Source organism: Tympanuchus pallidicinctus, unplaced genomic scaffold, assembly GCF_026119805.1.
Source record: "Tympanuchus pallidicinctus isolate F22 unplaced genomic scaffold, pur_lepc_1.0 scaffold18, whole genome shotgun sequence".
In the NCBI taxonomy this organism is placed as follows: domain Eukaryota; kingdom Metazoa; phylum Chordata; class Aves; order Galliformes; family Phasianidae; genus Tympanuchus; species Tympanuchus pallidicinctus.
Genome location: NW_026294699.1, coordinates 2,224,670 through 2,243,107, shown reverse-complemented (window position 1 = coordinate 2,243,107; position 18,438 = coordinate 2,224,670). Strand labels below are relative to the sequence as shown.

The 18,438-nt window shown below is 54.1% G+C and overlaps 1 protein-coding gene across 5 annotated transcripts in view; it reads left to right on the top strand.

Annotated features, from left to right (window-relative positions):
- RAB11FIP3 (RAB11 family interacting protein 3) overlaps nt 1-18,438 on the top strand; it is a 44,294-nt gene that overhangs the window by 4,040 nt on the left and 21,816 nt on the right. For 2 of the 5 annotated variants that reach the window (XM_052680002.1, XM_052680003.1), the window contains exons 2-3: nt 3,895-3,988; nt 13,375-13,466. In XM_052680002.1, the coding sequence (XP_052535962.1) occupies nt 3,895-3,988; nt 13,375-13,466 (186 nt within the window). Of the gene's footprint in view, nt 1-3,894; nt 3,989-13,374; nt 13,467-17,617; nt 17,762-17,833; nt 18,126-18,438 lie in introns of those variants that run through there. The other 3 variants (XM_052680006.1, XM_052680005.1, XM_052680004.1) reach the window with 3 other exon arrangements.

Here is an 18,438-nt window from a genome sequence, read left to right as displayed (position 1 = left end):
TTTCAAGGGCAGGAAGCAGGCAGTGAGCTTTCCCTGGCAGTTCTGCCGTGCTGTGGGACTGGGGGCTGCAGGAAGACCTGCTGGCTGAGGGGCAGCGAGGTGGATGAGCGTCATCCAGCTTCTTGTAGGGGTGTTATAGGGTTGGTGTTTGCAGCCTGCAGCCCTCAGTCCCCTGTATGTGACCCCCCCAGCACACATGGGGCTTGTTGGTGTCTGTGCTGCTTGCTGTTGTGCTGCAGGAATGGGAGCCTTGCACAACACCTCCTGTTCCTCTGGGTGCAGCCGGGGCGTTTGGAGGGGTGAGAACAGGTTTCCCCCATCATTAGAAAGACAAAAGCTGGAAAACAAAACCTTCCCCATCGTGGAGGGCTGGAGGAAGAAGAACTTTTTCAAGTTTGGCTGAACAAATAAACGTGTTTATTACGGAGCTGGAGCGCTTGGCAGGGACAGGAAATCTGGAACGCTTGAGGCAAAAGCAATTAAGTTCGGATACAAGCATTTCAGTGTAACTTCTCATTCCCGTTGGTGTTTTCAAGCCGCCCTCAAAGCTGTTCCCTTAAATGTTGCTGCAGCGTAAAAGCAATTGATGCACAACTTAGTCATACCTGGGCTCTGAGAATGAGTTTATAAGCACAACAGAGCTTGGTTGGAGGAGGTGCAGGGAACCCGTGGAGCTACACGGCCCAAAAGCCCCAAATAACCCCAACTGTTCTGGAGGAGGGGAGGGTGTTGTCAGGTTGGCTACTGGGGGAAAGTTATTCTGTGAAAGAGCAGTGCTGCAGTGGCATTGCTGCGCAGGGGTGATGGGGCCAGTGTCCATGGAGGTGTTCCAGAGCTGTGGGCAGTGAGCACAGTGGGGTGGGCTGGGGTTGGACCTGGGGGTCTGAGAGGTCTTCTCCAACCTGAGTGATTCTGCAGACCTGGTGGGAGGGGGGGGGGGTTCTGCCAGCATCAAATCAGCTGGACGTGGGAAACGTGGAGCTTTGCCTGGATGTGCTGCTTTGTTCTGCTCTGTAAGGATGGCAGGGGGGGTCCTCAGCATCCTCACTGGTGTTTGTTAGGCCTGGGAGCAGGGCCCGGCCAGGCACAACCTGCTGCCTTCCTCCCAGGGCTCCATGGAGGGCAGTGCCCACAGCAGCCCTGGCCCAATGCCACTGCTCACAGAATAAATAATGCAGCTCTTGTGCTGCTTCCTCACAATCGACCATTGCCTCTCCCTGTAATGAGATCTGCCCCCTCGGGGGGTAGTTTAGAGGTTAGTTAATTAGGTGTAATTGCAGCATGAGAGAAGCCTGTTGTGGGGTTCTGCCTGCTTGCTGTAGTGCCAGATCCTTTGACAAACGATGGAGTGAGTTCCTATGAACATTGTTGGGGCAGATGGAACCCCGAGCTGCCAGCATGGCAGCATGCGTGGCTGGCGCCAGTGGAACTACAGAGGTGCAGTGCTGGGAAGGGCATTTCTGCTCTGGGTTCTGTGCAGCCCTGTTCAGATCACAGCAGCATCCCGGGACGCGCAGTGGATGGAGAGACACTGAGTTCTGCTCACAGTGTTTGCACACCCAGCACACGGGGATGGTGGTGGGCTTAGCACAGACAAATGCAGCATTAGGAGGGATCCATTCGTTTCAGCTGATCACACTGCAGCTCGTTGGGGCAGCGCAGTCTGTGGGTCGTGCAGTGCCTGTGGGTCTGACAGCAGGAGCACAGTGCTGCCAACACATTGCACGTCTCCAAAGGTAAAGAACACAACTTCTAACTTCTTAAATTAGCATTTAAAAGCATATGTGTATATATATATATATATATATATTTTTTTTTTTTTCTTGGGTTTAGCCCACAGAGGCAAAATGATAACCAACAAATGAAGACACCTACTTGTGCCCTCCAGGAGCAGGGCAGAGCTGCTGCATCACAAGCAGGATTGCTCCTTACTGCATGCACTGTTGAACCCTGTGCAGCACCTCAGGCTGAAGAGCTGGGTGGACATAAGGAGGAGAGCATCCAGCCGGGGCCTTGCCTTGCTTATCAGAGCACTGATAACAAAAAGTCCCTGAGTTTGGCATAAATGTCAGTGTGGCACTCAGCTTTCTCTCTGCTAAAGTTCTGTGGGCTGCCCAACGTCTGCTGCCACAATCCTGCAGGCTGTCCTGTCCTATGCTGCAAAGCAAGCAGACGTGGTAGGGCAGCCTGCAGTGCAAAAGCTGTGGGTAAGCAGAGGGGTGGGCTGGGTGAGGCTGAGCAGAAAGCTCAGGCTGGCTTTGGGAGTGTTAAATGGAGCGTGGAGCCTCGCACCGAGCCTGCAGAACTGCAGGCTGCAATAGGGGAAGGTGGAAGCAGAGGCTGCTAGGAGCTCAGCAGCCGGATTAGAGCAAGGTTTTGTGCTGTGTTGTCTGAGCTGAGCGTGCAGATGTGTGAGGAGTGATGGCTGGATGTGCAGCGACTTGCAAAGCTGCTCAAACAGCTATAGAAAAAAACGATAGGAAACCTTTCTGGGCTGTCCACAGCCATGTTCTGTGCTGGAGCAATCCGCTCTGGGGTCGGGTCTGGCTGGGGGCAGCAGTGAGGAGCGGGTGGGTAACCGGAGCTGCTGGGCTGTGTGTGGCTGTGTGTTTTCTCTGCCCACCGCAGCCTCAGCAGGAATGCAGTCCTGGGGCTCCGTCCTGTTATAAGTGAAATAGTGATGTGTTCTAATCTGCTCCCAGGTTCCCAGCAGTCCCCAGTCAGCACTGGCTGCTGCCACCGGGTCAGAGCGTGAGGCTGAGTTGTAGGATTGAATCTCCTGAGCTGGAAGGGGCCCACAAGGGCCATCAAGGGCAGCTCCTGGCTCCACGCACCCACATCTAAACCCTGCATCTGAGATTCCTGGGGGAACCTCTTCCTCTGGTGCTTGTATTTAGTCTAAAGCCAAGTCCCAGCCAGCAGTGTGTTGTGTTGGGATCCAGCCTGCTCGCTCCATTGAGGTCTTGTCCCCCAGCAAGCTGCTCTGTTGCTGTTGGTTGCTCAAGCAGTGGTTCTGTTGTCCTGCTGCATCCATCCATCCACCAGCAAGGCCCACTGCTTCCTTTTCCTGGTCCATGGGCTGCTGAGCTGATGGGAATCCCTTCCCTTCCTGGAAAAGCCCTGGTCATGCAGCTTCCAAGCCTTTGTGTCAATATGAATTTGGAATTGTCACCACTGGCTTAGCCGAGGAGCAAAGCCTGTTGCTTTTTGGAGGGCAGAATGCCCTTCCTATGGGCAGAGCTCAGGGGTACAGGGCAGGAGGGGTACAGGGCAGTGTGGCTGGTGGAGCAGGAGGTTCTGGCCCTGCTGTTAAGGTGCCCACTGCCCTCCATCCTCCTGCCCCTCTGCTCCCATCCCCATTGCAGGCTTCTGTCTGGGGCCAGCTGGGTCAGCTCCCCAGAGCAGCAGCTGGGTGTTCCTTAACCATGGTTTACATCTTTCATTTTTCACTCAGGGTTCAGATGGGCTTTTTAAGTCATGCTGTCCTCTCTGACCCTTCAGTGCTCTGTTTCGGGCTGCTCTCTGCAGACAGGACCACGAGGAACCACTTGGATTTTGCTCTCTGATTGCTCCCTTCCCTGTCCCCAGCACTGGAACTGCCCTTGCAGTGCCCTGGGACACTCCAGCCCCACAGAGCTGCCCAGTACATGTCCCCTTGTGCCCTCCTTGCGCACTGCCCTGTCCTGTCCTCTCTCCAGGCATCATCTCATTGTGCAAACATTTCAGCTATGTGGCCTAAATTTATAACGTGAAACAATCCATCACCACCAAGCCTTCTTAATTGGGCCCTCCTACTGGGCAGCCTGATGATGAGTTTTCCCAGTTACAACAGGACCTCTCCTAAAACACAGAGATGATGAACCCTGCGAGGTAACAGTGCTGTTGTGCTTGCAGGTGAAGGAGCTGACCAAATACCTCGATCCCAGCGGACTCGGAGTCATCAGCTTTGAAGATTTCCACCGTGGGATCAGAGCTATCAGAAATGGAGGTGAGCTGGGTGCTGTGCTGCCGATGGGTCCTGCTGTGCTCTGGGTGCTGTTGGGTCTGACTGCAGCTGGCAGGGTCAGTGTGCACCAAGGGCCGCTCGGATGCTGCCCTTGGGTCTGCTTGGCACAAGAGCTCCCATAGTGACACAGTAATACTGTGTTACCTGGCTGGATGGCTGAAGGGAGGAGGAAAAGAAAGCCAATCAAACAATAAAAATAATCCCCAAAAACACAGGGACATCTTTCAATATGTGATTCATCTCAAAGACAAACACTGGAAGGTCGTTTGGGGGCATGGGTGTTGGTTAGGCTATGGGAAACACTGGGAGGCTCCTAGCGAGCAGATGTGACTTTACATGTGCAAATAGGAAGCATCACATTTGCACATTAATCCATTCTGTTTACAGAAGGGCTTGTCTTAAATTTCAGCCCTGCTTTGGTGCAGTAGTGTGAGTGTGCTGCACTCAGAGCCTGCTCCTGAGCACCAACACCACCTACAGCCATTGCTTCCCATACAGACCAACTCGTTTTGGGGGTGGAAACCCTCTGAAAAGGTTTTGTTGGTTGCTCATCCCTCCTTCCTGCCCCACAGCCTGTCTGTGTGCAGCCCTGCCCGCAGCAGTGGGCATTGCAGCTCATCAGTTTCACTGATGCAGGAGGAAATGCATCATGCTATTAATTTGTAATAAATTGCCACTGGAGTCGGGCGTGTTTGTGAAAGCTCTGGCTTGTGTTTCTCTTCAATAATTCATCACTCTAGTATTGTGTTGTATTAATTGAATGGAAAAAAGCAGATCTGGGTGAAGCTTTTAAGATCCTATTTATTAACCTAGTAAGAGATTGCTGTGTGTTTATTACAGTGGTTAAGTGTGGCAGACCTCTCTTATGTTGCAGGCACTGAATGGCTATGAGAAAAGCAGAGTTCAGCCTCACCAGCAGGGCTGTTCATGTTGAAATGAACATGAGGGTTCGTTGCTGCTGTTGAGGGGCCCAGTATTGATCATCCCTTTGCAAAGACAGAAGCCTGCTGCTGGCAAAATACCTCCTAATGAGGCTTTGTTAACTAGCTGGGCCTTTCTGTAGCTCGAGGGAGTCCTGTTGCATTTCCTGGTAGCCTGCAGCTCTTTGGTCCTTTGCTGCAAGTGAGAGCTGATGTAAGATTTGTGGTTCCTGGGGGTTTCCCATTGCTCCCAGCTGAGTGACAGTGATTGCACAGTGCTGTGCCTAAAGGAAGGCATGGGGGGTTGGCAGCATCCCATAGCACACATGTCCCATGTGGTCCCTTCATGTCCCGCCCCAGCATCGCAGGTGGCCTCAGCAATGAGCTGGGTGCTGATTTGGGAGCAAGGAGATGGTGCTTTGCTCCCTGCACATGGAATGGAAGGAGAAACCCTTCTTGGAAAGCTTGGACCTCACAGTGCCTGCTGTAGTGTTGGTAAGGCTTTATTTCAAGGGATGTTCTGCTTTCCTTTTCCTTTCCCCACCTCCTGGAGGCTCTCCCTAGGGGAATAGCTGTGATTTTCCTCAGCTCCTCTAGACCAACCTGGCAAACTGAAGGCAAGCTTGCAAAACTAGCAAAACCTGTATTGTCAGCTGCTATCCTTACACTTGCCTCCTGTGTCCGGCTGGCCTTTATGCACAGGGAGGATGCTGAACCCTCACTCCTGTTGCCTTGCCAGCTGCCTGAGCTGCAGAACACAGTGCTGTGCCACCTGCCCGCTGTGGTGGAGCAACGCTGTGGGTCTGAGCCTTGCTTCTGGCACCTGCTCTCCAGCAGGTGATGCCAACCATGGGGAAAACGAGCAGGACTGGAGATTGTAATGAGAAGCCTTACCTTCCACCCTTCCCAAAGAGAAGACTTAATGCGAGAACGTGGTCCTCAGCTTTACCGACAGAGAGCAAAGAATCACCTCTTTTAAATGTGTTTACCCTTCTTTTTTTCCTCCTGTTGTGTTATGTTTAAAGTCTCTTTCCTTCCCTGTGTGGATCCCATCTCTGCTTGGATTCTCTCAGTCTCCAAGCAGGTGTGCTGCAGGCATTCAAGTCCAGGCTGGATGTGGCTCTGGGCAGCCTCGTCTGGTGGTTGGCAACCCTGCACACAGCAGGGGGTTGGAACTGGATGAGCATTGTGATCCTTTTCAACCCAGGCCGATCTATGATTCTATGCTCTATGAGAAACAAGTCTGAGGAATTGCATGCGAGCTGCTTGGAAAACTCAGCACAGGACTAAGATGTGGATGGCACGGGGCTGAGCTCAGGATGGGGGCTGAAAAGCCAGCCAAGCCCCAGTGCCGGAGCTCTGGGCAGTGCCTTGCTGCAGGCAGGGCTGGCTGCTGGGCTCAGTTCAGGTTACTGCTGTTTGGAGCAGGGCAGGGTGTGTTCCTGGAGCCCACGGCATCGTCCGACCGCTCCTCACCCCAAACAAAAGGAGCTCTGTGCAGCCAGGGCGGCCCTGAGCCATCGGGGAGGGCCGGAGGATGGAAATAGTCAAATCTTGTTTCTTTCTTTAAAAAAATAAAAAATAATAAAAATAAAATAAAATATTGAGCTAAAAGCTCTTTGGATTTGGGAAGATGGAAAATCCAGCTGCGGAGCCAACACCCAAACCTGGAAGCTGTAACGGAGTTCCTGCCTGCGGGAAGCGCTGGCTGCAGTGAGTGGGGCACTGCTTGGGGGATGCCTGGGAGCTGTGGGGCTGGGAGCTGTGGGGCTGGGAGCTGCCCTGCTGATATGGCTCTGCCCCAGCTGTGCAGCACACTGGTGAAGGTATCTGCCCCATCTGGCAAGGTGGGCCACAGCCTGCTTCACATGTAGCCCCTTTGTAGGATCTGCATTGCAGATGGCTTCTGCTCTGTGCAACGAAAGCTTTCCTTGCACAGGGATAATTCCAGAAGCTGAAGCGTGCATTCCCTCCCAATCCAGCAGTTATTTTCTGAGGCTGCGTTTGTGCAGCAATAAATATGGCAGCGTTTGCAATGGGATGCTGCTAACGTCAGAGCCTGCTGCTGTCAGCAGGGCTGCCTGCGCCCCGTTTGCCATGCAAGGTGTTTGCTTTGTAATAGGTGAGACCTCACCGAAGCTCAGCAGATGGAAGGAGGGCTCCTGTGTGCACTGAATGACTCGGAGAGCATCTGGCACTAATGGGAACGCTTCGCACTTGGGCGATCTGCTGATCTCTTTATCCCTGCATTGCTGCAGTCAGTGCATTCCCACTGATCCCACCGTTCCTCCCATCAGGGAGACAACTCGTGGTGGCTGAAGGGACAGCAGATGCCTCTTTGTGTTTGGCTGTCACTCACAGCACTGGGGCTGCCGTGAATGGGAAATCAAGGTTGATTCATGAGCAAGAATGAGGTCGGAATTGTTCTGATTGTGTCTCTGCATCTTGCTCTGCTCCTACAGTGCTGCTTGGTGGGATGAGGGGTTTATGAGGGTAGCTGTTAATTCTGCCACCGAAAGGAGTGAAGGCTTAAATGCTGTATTGAAATGCATATTTAAGAGGGGGGAAATCTTCCTGCTGCTCTTTGCAGCGCTGCTCGTTGCAGATCAGACTTCACATCCCCGTGGTGCAGAGGGATGCTCCAAGCAGTCACTGTGCTTTTTAAGTGTGGAGCCCACGTGCTTGCAGTCTGTGACCCCTTCTGCTGGGGGCAAGAAGCTGAGCCTTTCTTGGAAGAGCTGGGCTTGGTTTTCTCTTGAAATAGTGCTTCTTCAGCGATTGGCTTGGAAACCACTGAGCATGTCCCTATGAGCCAGCTTCTGCTCCCAGGAGCCCCAAGCGCTGCCCGACACATGCAGCTGCTGGGCCGGCTTCAGAGGGGATGCTTCCTGAGATGCCTGTTGCCAAACCCTTTATCACCCCTCTAGAAACAAGGGCAAAGCTGCACCTGCTTGGACTGTGCTTGAAAACGGTACCTCTGTGTGGCTCTTGCCTCGCAGGGCTGGGGTTCTGCAAGCTCCAAATGCAGACCTCCCCGCAATGGCGTGAGCAGCAGTGTGCTGTGCAAGGGCTGACATGCTGCAGGGAGCACTGCTGGCTTGCATTTCCCTTAATTGACGTCAACAATTGGGCTTGTTCGTGTCCGTACCTTGGCAGCTCAGAGGAGGGTTGCATCAGAGCTGAAGCTGGCCTGCCCCGTGCCTTAGCAGGGAGGATGTCTTCCCAAAACCAGCCTGGCAAGCAGCACGGTGCAGTGACCTACTTCTGGGAGAAGCACAGGAGTGTTGCAGAAGCTGTGTCCGGAGGTCTCTCAGCTCCACCATGGGAATGGCAGGGAGTTGCTCAGATGTGCTGCTGTAAAGCTGCTGCTAAGGCTGAGCAGCCCTTGGGCTCAGCAGGATGTGAGATTTGCCCAGGAATCTCCTGCCATTTTCAGGATTCTTTCCTCATGAATGTTTTCACTGCGTGTGCCAGAGGAATACTTGCTGCAGCAGAGTGTAACAGGCAACACACAAAACCTGAGGGATACCTGCTTCACAGCAATGTGGAGCTGCCCCTGGTTTATCACTGCAAATGGCTGCTCCATGATCAGACCATCTCCTTGGCCCTGGAGATCAGCTCGGACTGCAGCCTCAGCCTAGCTAAAAAGCCCCATTTCTTCTCCACTTCTGCTGTTCTGGACGTAGTTTTGTTCATGCAGTCAGTAGAGGTCAGCAGGAACACTTTTGTTGAGCCAGAGGGATGGGGAGAACGTCACTGCTGCCACCCCTCAGCCCCTTGGGTCCACTCTGAGGTGTAACTGCTGGGTTTGAGATGCTTTGAACACAGAGCCAAGGATGATTAAGTTCTTTATAGAGAGAGATGCTGGAGCAGCTGCCCAGAGAGGCTGTGGATGCCCTGTCCATCCCTGGAGGTGTTCAAGGCCAGGTTGGATGGGGCCCTGGGCAGCCTGCGCTGGTATCAAATGTGGAGGTTGGTGGCCCTGCGTGTGGCAGGGGGTTGGAGCTTCATGATCCTTGAGGTCCCTGGCCATTCTGTGATTCTGTGATGCCAATGGATTTTGGGGGCCGGGGGCTGCACGCTGCTTTGCCATGGCCAGCAGCAGGGGAAGTGCTGCAGAGGACATGGTATCTCCTGGCAGCATGACCATGGAGGTGTGAGATGGGCTGGGTGCTCCCTTCAGACACAGCTCAATGTCTCTTCTCATGTGATGCATTTTCTTCCCTCGGTTCACCACAAATGCAGGTGAGTTCTGGTCAGGACGCTGCATTCTTCTGTCCTCTGAGCTCAAACCTGCCTGTTTTATAGATCACTATATTTAGTTTTTACTGCTGCTTTTGTAACTTACCCAGATTCAGAGGCACTGCGCTTATACTTAGCTTGGAGCGCAGTATTCCAGGTGTTCGTAGGCATGGTGCTGGGTTGGTTTGAGCTGGGTTGTTTGGTCGCTCCAGGTGGGAGCTCTGAGCTGGAGCTGGGTGGAGGTCGGTGGTGAGACAGTGCTGTGGCCTGGCACAGGGCTGGCAGTGATGCCAGCTTGCTTTTTGGGCACACTGGGCTCCTGGGTTGGTGTTTTCTTTACTTTTATTCTGCACATGGGACCGTCTTATCTAGGAGGTTCCTCACATTGTCTGCTGCCTGAATCAGGCAAGTTTGGGTTGGAAGGGATCCTTAAGACCAACCTGTTCCAACCCCCTGCTGGAGTCAGGGCCACCTCCAGAGCCCAGGTTGCTCACTGCCCCATCCAGCCTAGCCTTGGGTGCTTCCATGCAGAGGGCATGCTGCCTTCCCCACTGGCACTGGATGCAAGATCTCCTGAGCACCGTCATGTTTCACCCTTGCCTTGTTTCCAAGCAGCATGCCCATGGAGACGGCTCAGCCTGCAGTGGTTGCCCTCTCTATTATAGCCAGCCATGGCTTCGTGCTGCCTTCCTGCTATCTGTGCTGGCCAGCTTTATTACCGTGCTGAATAATTCAGGTCTGTTTGCTGCACGTAATCCATCCTGTTGGGATCGCTCTGAGTTTGTGGCTCTGTGGCTTGCAGCAGTATGTGTTGGCAGATGACTTAAATACTTCTGAAAGGCTCTGTTTTTCTAGGTCATTCCTACACGGAGCTGATAAAACTGGCTCTGTTCCTGACCCGTGTGGCACTACAGCTCTTCACTCAAGGTGCCTTTTCACCAAAACGCTGTCTTTTGAAAGTGGCTTTTGGAATCTATTTCAGGAGCCCTCCGCACCCCTTGCCTTCTTTTCCTGCAGCTCCACGCTGTGCTGCGTTTCCTGAAAAGCCCATCACAGCTCCCAGCCCTTCTGAGGAGCACTGAGACGATGGAGAGAGCAGTTCTGGCTGCAGTGTGAGCTCAGCACAAATGCAGCCCTATGCAGAGCCTGGGACAAGCACTCAGGAAAGCTGGAAATTGGATGTGGAGGGGAAAAGGGAGCACTGTGGCTGGACCTGCAACAGTATGTGGCCAGGAGCTCCCATCTCCAGGCTGTGCTCAGTGCTATCTGCCTGGGATGTGATCTTTGGTGGGGTTTGAATGGTTCCATGCTGGGCAGTGGGGAACTTCAGGGGTAGGAATAGGTGTCAGAGTGATGCTGCAGTGGCCTCATCATCGATAAAATTGCTTTTTTCCCTCCCAGTTTCACCTCAGCTTCACTAGGTGATGTAACTATGCTCAGTCTTATTGGTTCCAGCAGTACCTTCTGCATGTTCTGCATCAGCATTGCTGTCTTGGTGAAGCTGTCTCGCCACAGTAATTTAAGTAAAGCTTTATCTTGGTGCCTGGTGCCCTGCTCATGTATTCCAGTCTAATAAATCAGTGCAGTGAGTTTGGGAGGAAGGTGTAATGTGCAGCATATCGCCTCTCTGCAGGAAGGCAGTGGGGCTGAAAGCTCCCTGCAGGGTTTGCTGGAGCCTGGTTTGCAGCTTTGGGATTTGGGGATGTGATGGGACAGGCACCTGTAGCACTGAAGTGTAGGGGCAGCCTTTGGGATGGGCATGTCCTGATGTCCTGAGGGAGGTCCTGAGGAAGGGACATTGCCTCCCTGCGTTGGAAGGAGGCAGCTCCAAGTGTGCTGCACACATCAGCCCTGGGAGGGAAGGAGGATGCTGAAGGAAATCAGGGCTGAACAGAGGAGAAGTACATCTGCTTGTGGTGGGGGGGTGGGGAAGGGATGTGGCATGGGCTTGGGGGAGTTTGTGCTCCCAGCCATCCCTCACTGTGTGCTGCTGGAGCAGGGTTGCGTGGTGTGGAACTGCTGCTGCCATCCTGCACCTGCCAGAGCAGTGAGGGGTTCTTGGGTGTGGGGCTCCTTTGGATGGGAATTTGGAGGCTTAATGCAGCCTATTGAGCCGGGAGACTCGCAGGCGAGCTCTCCATGGCAACTCTACCCTATACACAAAGCAGCATATGGCTTTTTAGGAGGGGGAGGGAATGGGTTGAGCAGAAAATTCAACCTTTGTTGTTTGTTGTTTTGTTCCTTTTGGCTCTCCCACTGGAGCAGGGGGAGATGGGAGCATCACGCGCTGTCCCCTGGGTGTGCCACCAGCAAGGGACATCTCCAAGGGTCCCCTTGCTGTTGGTGACGGAGCTGGCCGTGCAAATGAGCCCTGCTGGTGCACAGAGCAGCCAGATGGAGCAGCCAGCCTTGGGCTCACCCTGTGCCAAAGGGCTCCTCAGTGCTGGTTTGGGCAGAGCTGTGCTGAAGGCAGCTGATGGCAGTGAGCTGCGTGCCCACGTTTTCTACCTCTGCTTCCAAAGGGAGCTGGCAGCTATCTCCTGATTGCAAATCCTCCCTTTACAAGCCCCTCAGGAAGGAATGAGCTGAATAAATATCTTTATCTGTGTCTGTAGGAAATCGGGAGGTTTTCTTGCCTCTAGTTAGAGGGGGAGGAAAAAAAGCAGTGGAGGGATGAGCAGAAAGAAGCAGCCTGCATCTGCTCTGCCAGCTCCGGGGTACCCCTGGCTCCTGGGGGGGCATGCTGGAACTGCTGGCCTTGGTTATCAGGAGAGGTGGCTGTTTGTCCCTGCTGTTTGCTGGCAGTGACACATTGTGGGCTCTCCTGGCAGTGGGCAGATGGCCTCTTGGTGCCCGTCCCCATCCCCAGTTTGGGAGCTGCCACCGAGGTGGCTCTTAGGTCTGCATAGAGAGCAGGTGATTAATGGGAAGAATCTCAAGTGTAGGCTGCACGGTGCTGTGCCCAGGGAAAGGGAGGTAAAAGTATAAGAGAGAGCCCTAAGCAACGTGCTCAGGAGCCCCAGCAGCAGGGATCAGCCCTCGCCCAGCGCAGGGACTGACTCCAAACAAGAGCATCTTTCATCTGCTGGAGCCACAGCTCGTTTGGAGCAATCACTGCGTGCCCATTTCTGGAAAAGCAGTCTGCCTCGTTCCTGGCTTTGATTTGCAGCCGCATCCGTGGGCTCAGGGCTCGTGTCGGTCCCTGCACTGCCTTCTCACAGCCCCAGCTGATGGCACCGGGGAGGGTGACTGTGGGCAGCAGGTGAGTGGAGGGCTCTGCTGCCCCATGCCTGCAGCACTTGGCTCAGCGGCTGCATCCCCTCCCATCCTCAGCCTCCAGTGGCTGCAGGCAGCCTGTCCCTCCTAAACCCATGGGATCACAGCTTCCCTGGGAGCTCAGCGTGACGCTGCCTGGCCAGGCTTATGGACACTGAGCACGGTGCTGCAGTGCTCACAGCTCCGAGCTGTGTGGGTTCCAGCCTGCTATTTATTTTGGGACTGCAGCAGCTGATCTTCATTTGGTATTTCCAGTCTGCGATGTAGGTCGTGTGCTGGATCGGGCATTAGCTGTTGCTTGAGGGAACGTGGGGAATTTGTGCTTTTTTGTTCTGTCAGAGGGCTCGGAGCAGTGCTGACCCACACAGCTCCAGCTGCATTTGGGGGTGGGAGAAGGAGGAAGAGGAGGAGGGAGGTTTTTAAAGACACCTTCTTGAAAGCTCCCATTCTGCTGTCCTCCTGCGAGGGCGGCTCCTGCTGTGCCTGGGCACGGGAGGAGCAGACATGACAAGAGCTTGGGTGCAGCCTGCCTTCCCTCCCCGCTGTTCCCATGGTAGTTGGCTGTCACACGCAGAACGAGCAGTGTTCCCTGCCCACAGCAGGATTGGAGCCTTCTGGGAGAAGATTAAGAGGATGCAGGAAGCAGAGATAGGGATGAAAGCAGGAGAAGCAGCAGAAAGCATGGTGGGGTAGGGCCAGGTCTGTGCGTTGGCCCCATAGGAGCAGCAAGGGGCCACGTGGGAGCAGCACCCCAGTTGCTTTCCGACCTTCTGGAGGTGGGATGCCTGCAAACAGAGATCCTTCCCAAAAGCTGAGGGCACCAGCATGTGCCAAAGGAAGTTCTCATCCTTCTGTCGTGCCTCCCTAATCATGCCTTCCTTTAAGGGAGTGCGTTTCCTTTTGGTGAATCTTTTTCATTTTCCTCTGCAGATCCTGACAGCCAGCTGTATGATATGGGATATACCCCTGAGGAGGAAGCCCCGGCCTGTCCTGATGAATTTGATGACTTCGTCACATTTGAGGCAAGTGTGAGCACCGTGGATATCTGTGTGTGCAGCATGAGTGGTGCACGGGGGGTTGGGTTGCAGGGCAGAGGTGGCTGCTATAGGCTCAGGGGTGGATGAAAATGAGTTCCGTCATCTATGGGCCAGAGAGCCTGCATCAATTTGATGCATTTAAAGCTGGTGTTTGGGCAAAAATCAGCTCGGTGTGATGCTGTCTGAGTTGTGGGGTGCCAGAGTGCAGTGCCATGGGGTGGAGGATGGAGATGCTCTTTGGGGTGGGACAGGATGGGCGCCTGCAGCTGTTTCGTTTGGCTCCATGCGGGGGTTTCAGTTGTTGGACAGTGTGAGCCCAGGTTTGAGCTGAAGCAGTTCAAGCCTGCTGCAGGGCACAGACATTGGTGCTCAGTGCTGTCCAGCCAGCAGAAGGTAGAACCAAAGACAGAATGAAGATTTCCTCTTCGTCCTTGGGGTTGGCTGAAAATGAGGCTTCCTCCTTCTTGCTGAAGGTGTGGTCTCCATCCCTCTTCTCCCTTCTGTATTTCTGGGCACAGGACAAGTTGTGTCCCCAGCTAGAAGGGAGCTGCTGTTAGGCGACCTGTTTGTTGTGGATGGAGTTTGCAGCTTTGCTTTCTTGGCTCCCCCAGTTCTTGCTCTCTGCCCTCCAGCCCAGAGCAGGAGGTGCTGCAGATGCTACTGTCTCATGTGAGCACTGAATAGCTGCCTTCTGCTTTTCCTTCTTCGAACTTTTGTCTTCAGGATTTGGGCTTTTGGTGCTCTCGGTTGTATGGTTTTACCACACAAATAGTTATTTCAACAGAGCCTCCCAACCTTTGTCACCTTTGTGTGTAAATATGCACATCCTTGCTGTTATGTGCCATATAACTGAATAGCTGAAGCTATTCTTTCAAGTTTCCCAACGATACACTGGGTGTTGGGCAGCTCATTTCCACGTACTGGTGAGAAGCACAGGCCTGTCACTTTGGATGGCCCCAAGCTGTCACTGGGTCACCCTGTTCCCAACAGCCAATGGGACCCCCAGTGTGCACCCAGCCTGGCACGGGGTACTGCTGAGCCCCATGTGCCACCCCGACCCTTAGGTGACCAGAAGAGAAAGGTGATGAGTCCTGGAACATCCCTCCCAGAAAGGTGGAGATGGATTCTTGTACTGAATTCAGGCTGATCTTCAAAAGATAAGAGCTCCTTTGGTGCCTTTGTTTAATGTGCCGGGGAAGAGTTACCCTGGTTGTCTTGGAGACGTGGTTTGGAATGCTGCAAGAATTTCGTAGGGATTCAGCACATGGGAACATGATGGAGAAATACGTAAAAATGAAGGGGCATCTTGGGGTGTGTGTGCTTCCTTCTGATCTCAATGAGCTCCCACTGTGTGCTTAGTTGTGCCCCGGGGTGCTGAGCTGAGTTGGGCACCCATCTACACAGCCACGGAGCTGAGAGCTGCTGCTATGTGACATTATTGTATTGGGGGTGTGGGTTCTGCTTCCCCTTAACTGTGCAGATCGACAGGGAGTGCCCAGCTCTTGCAATTGCTGAGGCCTTGACAGAGAGCATTTCTGCTAAATGTTTGTTCAAACAAGTGTAAACAAGTGCTTTAAGCAGCCTAAATGAAAATGCCTTCTCTTTGTTAATGAGGTTGCTCTTCTTGGTGAGTCATCCATCCCCTCTTCTGGTGGCTGTGATCAGAGAGCTGAACAGCAAGGAAAGCCCTCAGCATCCATCCAGCACTGGTGTCTTAACAGCTCTGCAGAGCTTCAGAGTCATTCAGGTTGGAGAAGACCTCTCAGATCCCCAGGTCCAACCCCAGCCCACCCCCCCATGCCCACATCCCTCAGTGCCACATCCCCACAGCTCTGGAGCACCTCCATGGACGGTGACCCCATCACTCCTGTGCAGCAGTGCCACTGCAGCACCGCTCTTTCTGAGCAGGAACATTTCCTAACGCCCATCCTGAACCTCCTCAGTGCAATTTGAGGCCTCTCATCCAAGGAGAACCAATGCTTGCATGCCTTGAAGGGGCATAAAAGCCTCTTGACGGGGGCAAGGTCTGAGCTCTGTGCTTCACACAGGGACCCCAGTGCAGTTATCCATCATCTCAGCTTTTTGTTCTGCAGCCCTGGGTGATGCTTTGCTTCCTGCCCGTGGTGGAGGCATGATGGCTGCAGGACAACTCTGCTTTTGTGCTGGGAACTGCCACCTAATGATAACCACAGTGATTTGGCTGCCCTGCCTGCATCGTTCATCCCAAAGCAGCCTGGAGGGAGCTTGGAGTCTGTCCATCCAGGCACCTGAATCCTTGCCTGCGTTGTTCCCCCAGGCTGTGCTGGTGCAGCGTTGCTGCTGAATAAGCATAGGTGGGAGTTGTGTGAGCTTGAACAGCACTGAGTCATGTGGGCCATTCACTTTGGAGGTGCAGGGACTCCTTTATAATGCCCAGCAGGAGGAAAGGGGCTAGATGCCTGCTGTGCTCTGCCAGAGGGCAGGGGCTCTCTCCTGGGGTAGCTGAGCCCACTGAAGCAGGCTGGAGCAGATCAGGCAGGCTGAATCTCCTCCAGCCCTGCAATAATAGAAGGACTCTCCCAAAATGAAAGCAAACCACAAAAATGAGGTGTGCAGCCACAGTTCCTCTGGGATTGGGCATGTAGACGTGTAAACTTCGGTGGGCTGGAGCAGAGGCAGCATCAGTGCATAGCTGTGCTCCAGAAGGGCTGCCCAGGAGCATGGCAGATAGCAGCAATGCCAATTTCAGCCATGGGAATGTGGGGAGGACCTTTTTGAGATGTTCAGAACGGGGCAGCTGAATTGCAGAAGGTGAAGGGAGGTGCACAGTGCTCACAGGGCTGTGCAGGGTGTGCACAGTGCATGCAGGGCTGTTGCCATCTGCTGGGCGGTCGCTGGGGCAGCGAGGAAGGATGCATCAGATGCAGGAGCAACATATGGCACAGTGGGAGCAGATCTGGGCAGGAGGGCAGCCCTTGGTGAGGTCCTGGGGGTGGTTTTGGGAATGGGATACCCCAGCTGTCCCCAACTTGCCTGGCTGGAGGCACGGCACAGCCTGTCGTAGCAGAAAACTGTTGCTTGTGCTGAAGGTGTAATTTGTTCTCACGTGGAGTAACTGAGTTTAATGCTTCTCGAAGGGCACAGATCACAGTGAGGCAGTTTAAACTTACATTGCTGAGTTTCTCCAGCAGCCCAGAATGTCTGTGAAAGTGATGGGGAGATGCACACAACCCAAACCGTCAGGTGGGGATGGAGAAGCTGCAGCTTCAGTGTGCAGCAGTGAGTCCCCAGTGCATCGACCACTGCTCCTCCTTGCACACACAGGGTGGCTGTACCACCTGCTGCAGACCCACCGTCCCCTCCTGGACCTGGGGGGCACGTGGAGCCCTGGAAAGAGCAAGGAAATGTTTGTGTTGCACAGACCCCATTCGTGCTCAGGGAAAGGGAAATGGATAAATCTGACACGAATGGCTCTGAGGCAGGATGCTGGAATTGAGGCGTACAGTGAGAAATTGCTGCGGTCGGATGAGATCCTGGTGGGAGTGTTTTGCTTTGTGGATGATAAGGAGGAAGGAGTTTGGGAAGCGAGGACCTTGCAGCTTTATCTCCCTCTGCAAGTGCAGCTGTAGGATCGAGTGAGGGGAGCTGGGCTGCAGCACAGATGAGCAGCGTGGGGTCACAAAGCCTTGGTGGGAGCTCAGAAGGTGAAGGTGGTGGTGGTTCCTCATTGTGGTACTGTGGGTGTATCTGAGCCAGGGCTCTGCTGGAAGCTCCCTGGAGTCCTGCAGCACAAACAGCAGGGCCAGGAGGAGAGTGTAGGTTAAACCATCCCCGTGCTGCTGTGCACCTTAAGCAAGAAATCCTTGCTGCTTGTGCGCAGAGCACAGAAGGTCAGTGGTTATCAGGCAAGGAGCTTCCACTTGGCACTGTGCACCAGGAAGGATGTGTCCCAGGGTGAGCACCAGCAACCCAGAGAAAATGGGGAAACATGGGTTGTGAAGGGAATGGAAGGGAACCTGTGTGCTCAGCAGGCACGGCTGAGGGAGAGGGCAAAGGTTCTGCTTCTGTAGAGAGGGCAGGAGGAAACCTTCTGTGCCTCGTGCACTGTGTTGGGGGATGTGAGGTGGGAGGGCCCTCCTGATGTGAGCAGTTTGGGTCAGTTCCTTGGAGCTGGGAGCAGAGCAGGACCTCTGTGTGGGGTGTTGGAGACAGGGGGTCCCGCGCCGTGCGCCCTGCTGGGAACAGCCTGTGCTGGAGGGTGATGTCAGTGCCCATCGTGGAGTCACCGCCTGGTGAGCAAGGCAAGCTTTGTTTGCTTCCCTGTTCGTCACTATAAGGAAAGAGATTGTATTTAACATTTAACTATTCACCAGGAACACCCAGAGAGAGATACGTCCCGGGAGCCTCTCTAGCAAGGCCAATCCTCCTGGGAAATAACCCTCCTAATCAGCAGTAATTTACACAGCAAGCAGCCTGTGCACCTGGAGCAGGGCTGGCCGGAGCACAGCTTGCTTTTATTTTGGTGGCCACACAGCGGGGAGAGAGCTGAGCTCACCCAGTGTTATCAGGGCTGGAGGTCAGCAACAAAAGGCGTTCTGTTCCCGACCTGCTTCCCTCTTCCCTGCCAGAAGGAGCTGGGTCCAGCCGGGCGGGATGTGTCCGCAGGTGAGTGCTGGGCTCTGGCATGAAGGAGGGAGCTGGGGCTGCAGGGCAGGCACATGATGGCTTGGTCTGGACAGGATGGGCGCTGCGGGAGGTGAGTTCTACTCCACAGTGTGTGTTGGCTGGTTTTGCTGATGAGTGTTCTTGTTTTGGTGTGGGTCAGCCCTGTTTACCTGTAGAGCTTGTGTCGGGCTGGCACTGTGGCCAGGTGGGGGGCTTGGCTTTGCCCTGAGCCAGATGAGAACTCTCTGGGTTCTCTGCAAAGTGAGTATTGCCCAGATGAGCAGCAAGAGGCAAACCCCATGGGCAAGCTCTG